We start from the raw sequence: 5735 nt of genomic DNA, 5'->3' as shown, positions 1-5735 counted from the left end.
CCCTTTCCCCATAGTAGGTCTAGCTCAAATCTACATAGAGCAAAAGATGTTTGAGAGAATTCTGTAACAGCAGCACAAGCTGCCTTCTGACCACAAAAAAAGACAACCTTTTCAAAATTCAGAGTTGTTTTGTAAGGCAAAGAAGATGCAAAGAAGGAGAAACCAATGCAGCTAATGCAAATGTGGATTCAAAGTCAGTTTACAAGGCTCACAGAGCCATCTCCCCAGCACATTCTCCAGGCCCCAGTTTTGGTGAAATTGTTAGCTTTAAGTCCTTGGTTTTAACTCTACTTCAGACTCAGCATCCAAAAACAAGGCTGACATTTTTCAGCTCTCAACTCCAGTGACACTCCTGTTAGTTGAGCTGAAACTCACAGGGGTTGGCTCCTCTTTCTCTGGCAGCCCAGTAAACGAACATGAAATCCTTAAACCGAGGAGCACAGCCCAACCAAGCTTCGCCGAAATGTTCATTTCCAGTGAAAAGGAAATCTCCACCTCCCTTCTTCACCTTGCATCGTGGCAGGGTTCGTATGGGGCCTCGCCATTCACCACTCGCTTCATCCTGCTGGAAAATGCTGTTTTTCTGTCTGTAGACTTTTTGGACGCTGACATCAAGCTGTGACATGTGGTTCTCGAAATCGTGGGAAACATTTCGGATAGATCCTTTCACCACTAGATGTGAAGAAGACAGGAGCTGGTTATGGAGCAGCAGGTAAGTACTTCGGGTACTAGGAGCTCACTGAATGAAATAATGGGAGAAACAGATCTGTTGTGCGGTTTGCGTGCCTACCACCTGCAGCGGACACATTTCTGAGCTTACATTGCATCCTTTACACAGAGGATCCCTACGCAAACAGTGCTATGTGCTTGGAAGCATGCTTTATGACTACTCGAACCAGCTACATCTGTGGAAAAAACATATAAGTTGCTTGATAATGCAAAGTAGCAGCAAAGGATAAAAGAGCACATGAAAAGAGGTCAGCTCAGGGATTCAGTTTTTTCAGTCTACGTTCCAAGACAACAACTGTCTCCGACTGCCTCCCTTCCTGTCTCCAGGGGACTCTGAAGCTTTTCCTTTGGCAGCAGTAACAGAGGTTGATCCAAGAAGAACCAGAGTATGATTTGGTTGGAAAAAATAAGAGCTTGTTCAACGTTTTTAATTTAAAGGTTTGCCTTCCTCTCCCAGCCCCCCCCAAAGAAAATGTCATCCATTGACCAAAAGACACTTTGGGAGATGATGAACAACATACAGAACTCTTAAAATTACTTTATTTAAAGCCTTATTTAAAAATCACATAGCATACGTGTACCTCCTTCTCCCAAAGTTATCCTAGCTGTTTTCTGGCACTGAAAGCATAACAAGCTATAGACTTTCTGACTGAAAGCGTCCTCTGCATCAACTGTACGGAGAATGAAACATCCCATCTGACAGGTGTTTGCTGTCCTGAATCCACCTGTCTCATTCTCACCAGCCTCATTTTTCACAGCAATCAATTATTCTTCTACTAACTGAATTGACTTCAATCCCATATCCAGAGGAGGCTCAGAAACATGCCACCATTTGAGCCAAGAGCTCTTGAGCATAAGAGAGGTGACCAACGCAACGGGAACATCACCACCCTTCTGCCACAAATCTCTTCCATTCAGGTACAGAGAACTCAACAACTCAAGAGGCAGAAAAAGCTTATTTCTGAAGTTTCCAAGAACTTCCTCATTTAATTAAATTTCCAAGGGAATCCAGAATTTTGTGTAACAGATGTCTCTGCTCTCTGTCTCCGTGTGTGACCACTTCTAATCAGTCAAGTCTATTGACAAGCTATAACGCACTTGTTCTGGCCTTCCAAGTTGCTCCCGTGCTGCTCAGCGACCGGAGAACCCCATCGGAAGAAGAACTATAAAGCCCCTATTCACTGCCAGCATCATTTACACTTTCATTAGCAGCTATTTTCTCTCATCAAAAAAATTGATGCTGGCGATTTGTGAGCTTAGGGCAAGGAAGTCAGGCCGTAAACAGAGCCCGTTCAAAGGGCTGTTTCTTCTGGTCTGTTGCTGCCGTCAGTGCGAGTGCCCCCATTGTGTGCCTGGGCCCCCACATCTGGCCGTCCCTCGGCTTTCAGGCAGCGCAGAGGGAGAGCACCTCCCATGGGAGCTGGTAACTTCATCAAGTAGAAACAATGGGCTGGATCGCATCCATTAATTTAGAAGAAGAAGAAAAAGAAGCAGCTAAAGAAGCACTCTAAGGGAAGCACGCTCTACACTGTTTTTGTATTAGCACAACAACGTTGGCATTTGATTTTACTAGTAGCCTTGAAGTACAGTAACCCCTAGTAGGAAAACAGTAATTTGGTGGTTTTTTTAAACACTGAATGGGGTAAATATAGTCCATAGTTTTATTTCTTAAATGTAGGTACATTTACAGCAATATAATTGTGGCCACACGGAGAGGCAGCTCTACAGCCTTAGCTAGTGGACATAATCAGAGGTACAAATTTTCATGTGCAAAATTACTGGAATAAAAATGAACAAATCATGATCAAGAGAAAAAGAAAAAAATTACATTGCATTATTAAGCAGAGAAAATGGAAAAAGCTTTTAATGTACCACCAAATCAGTATTTCTTGTTATTTCTTATCTTACAGAATATTAACTGCTCTGTTTTCTCCTAAGGCATGAAACCTAACTAGTACGTCACTAAAGAAAGTTTAAATCACCCGAAATCCTTAGCTAAGTTGCAAACAACTCACTACCTCTCGAGAAAAAGAACTAGGAAGTGTGCGAATTGCGAGGGAAGAGAGAGGGCATATTCATCATCGGGGAAAAAACCCAACAAACAGATGAAGGGGACAGAAAGGAACATACAAGCACGTATAACCTGTGTGTATGTGTGCCTACACAGAGGCGACTTTGCCACATGTGAGAGCCCGCAGCACACTTGTGAGAATTACCTTCAGTTCGGTTTTAGACCGTAACCTTTCTGCCTGCAGGAAACGAGGATCTTGAAAGAAAGCTTCTCCCTTCTAAGTTTCATTTTTTCCCCCCATTCAAATTATTTTTGACACAGCTAGCTCCTTTCTCACATCAGAGAGCACAGTCACGCTGTTATTTTAAGAAAAGCAGCAAATAAATCCAAATAACCAATGCATAAGTAAAGGCAGAATGACTTCCCTTCAGTCGACTTACCAAAATCACTGCTGCAAATGGCCATAAGAAGTTCCACGTTGTCACAAGGACGGCAGGTAGCTAGAAAAAAAGAACAGCGAGTTACTTATAATACTGTACTATGTCTCAATGCTAAAGGACCGGTGAATTACGAGAGGAAATGGAGCAGAACTACTAGCTTAAAGAGCATTATGATCAGATGCAAACCAAAATTCTTGTTATGCAAATACAATCAAAGCAAAGAAATAAGCACCGAGGATTTGTAAGAGTCATTGAGTGACAAGAGGGCCTGATAGCATATAATCCCTTTAACAACTGATGAAGCACACAAAAAGATATAGCAGAGAACACAGCACCTGGCACATACCTACCCTCCACCGTTTTTCAGCCTTTTCAAATTTGGTTCTGTTTTGACAGAAAGGGGGAAAGATCCTCCTACATTACTTCTGGATTACAAAAGAGAAGAATAAAGACAAGCATCTCTGTGTGTGCTGGGAGCTACGATTACATCAGACAACACGCAGCTCCACAGCCAGGGAACACTCCCGTGTTGCCCACTGAAATGTTCGTAATTCAGCGTGGATGTGGTTAAGTTTTATTCAGAGTGTGGGGTAGCAGCATAAGTCATTCAATATAGTAGCGATAAAACAAAACACCCCACGCCACATCTGAAGCCTTCATGAGTTGTTAACACCAGGTCGTAGGGTTCCTTGAATCGATCAGGCTCTGCTCCCCCATAAACGTAACTGGTTACCCACACACTTGGTAAACAGCCCCTTTGTTACCAAAAGCTCCTGTCTTGAGCACTAGGCCATCAGGCCAGGGATCCTATTAACTACTTCCTAAAATAAGCACATTCCCTCAGTTCATGCCACGAAGATCCAGAGAACAGCAAAGCTATGCAAAGCAGCATCTTGGAAAGGCTCACAAAGAGGAGAAGACAACCCAAAAGTACTACAGTTGCTCTTTTTATTTAACATCTCTGTTTCAAGGGCAGCTTCTTGCCATTGCAATATGGCTTGGATACTCCCCTTTTTAACAGGGGGTTTGCCCAGGGGGTTCTTTATTTGGGCAGCAGGAACAGAACAGCCGCAGCAGGTGGGTCCTGATTTTTCAGAACTGGGATGGAAAAGAGCCCTCTTCAACCTCAGTGCTCCTTGGATACATAAATGTGTGTGTGCAGGGGGATACACGTTACTGGGTGCAGGACTGTGCTGGTGTAATAGGAAAGAAAAGCAAATGAAATTTCAAGCAATTTAGATGGCTAATCCTGTCTTCAAAAGATCATTCTGATTTCCAGCAACCACCTTGAGGCCTTGGGTTCCTGACGAATTTAAATCCCTTCTGAACATGGGATTTAGGTTCCTAAAACCCACTCAGGTGATCTCAGTGACGGTACTGCCAGGGGCTGGGCACACTCATGATCACAGGGCATATGTGGACCACCCTGGCTGCTAACGGAGAGACAGCATCTCTCTGTTGCAGCGTTCCCTCCTGTACAGGATACCCCTCACAGTGGAAGTCTGAAAACACGCTGCACCCAGCAAACAGTCGGCCAGCTCGCAGAGGGACCTCCCTCGCAATGACAAAGCCCTCAGCCCCAAACGGCTCCTGTCACTAGGGACACACTGGCAAGGTCAATGGACATCGGATGCCACCCTGGATCTGCTCCAGCAGCAGAGCCCCGAGGCTGGTCCCGCTCTTACCTTCGACCAGGGCCATCTTTTTGAAGTCGGGGCCAGCAGCGCTCTGGTTGCTCAACAGCTCGTACTGGAAGCTGGCTGTCCGGCGGCTGATGTCCCTCTGCGGGCTGGCCTGCAGGAAGAGGGCCACTCGTTGCGGTGTGTGGGCACTGAAGCAAGACACGTGATGGGGTCGAGCCCCTTCTGCCTCGCGTACCACCAGATGCAGCTGCCCAGCACATTCCACGTAGGTGCTGGCACCCTGGAAGTCACTGGCGGGCTTGATGCAGACAGTGGTGTGCTGGCCACTGGAGAGGCTGGGCTCCAGAACGACACACAGGGCTCGTGCTGGGTACATCCATTCCAGGGAGCCCTCGGTGCAGCGCAGATGGACCTGCTCCACCGCACGGGAACGGGGCTCCCAGCTCAAACCGCTGCCAAGACAATGCCACCGGTCCGTCACTAAAGATACCCACGGCACAGGCAGAGCAGCCCAGCGGTCACTGCCCCACCGGCTGTCCAGGGAGACAGGTCCTACTCCCCATTTTGACTCTATCTTAGCGACTCTGAAGTTCACCTCCTCCAGCTGGGCTGCCTTCCCGCAGCCCTGGGGAAGGAGGGGATTGCTCACACCTGGCGCTGCACCAGGGTGCATGGAAAGGAGCCTCAGCCCCTTTTGCCGACCTGCAAATCCATGCTCGAATGTCTGCAGCATCCAGAAGAATGACAGAGAGCACCTTCTCTCTGCAAAACAGCAACAAAAACTTCCTTGTGTGACAGGACCGGCCAATGCTCAGCTCTGCGGAAAATCCCCGCTGTCGGTGGCCAGGGATGAGAGCCACTGACTCGCAGTAGGCGCTGTGCAATGAGTACTGATGTTACATCTGAAAAAAT

The 5735-nt window shown here is 46.6% G+C and overlaps 1 protein-coding gene across 1 annotated transcript; it reads right to left on the bottom strand.

The window, feature by feature from the left end:
• Positions 1 to 355: 355 nt before the first annotated feature.
• On the bottom strand, positions 356 to 5448 carry LOC104155862 (meteorin-like protein; the record flags this gene model as incomplete). The annotated part of the gene is made up of 3 exons (XM_009697792.1): positions 356 to 672; positions 3181 to 3240; positions 4866 to 5448. Coding segments are annotated over 3 exons (960 nt in total), but the record flags the coding sequence as incomplete, so codon positions are not given.
• Positions 5449 to 5735: the final 287 nt, after the last annotated feature.

This window comes from Cariama cristata, unplaced genomic scaffold, assembly GCF_000690535.1.
Source record: "Cariama cristata isolate BGI_N322 unplaced genomic scaffold, ASM69053v1 scaffold13033, whole genome shotgun sequence".
Taxonomy (NCBI): domain Eukaryota; kingdom Metazoa; phylum Chordata; class Aves; order Cariamiformes; family Cariamidae; genus Cariama; species Cariama cristata.
Note: the sequence above shows the minus strand (reverse complement) of the source record. Positions and strands in the feature narration are given on the sequence as shown.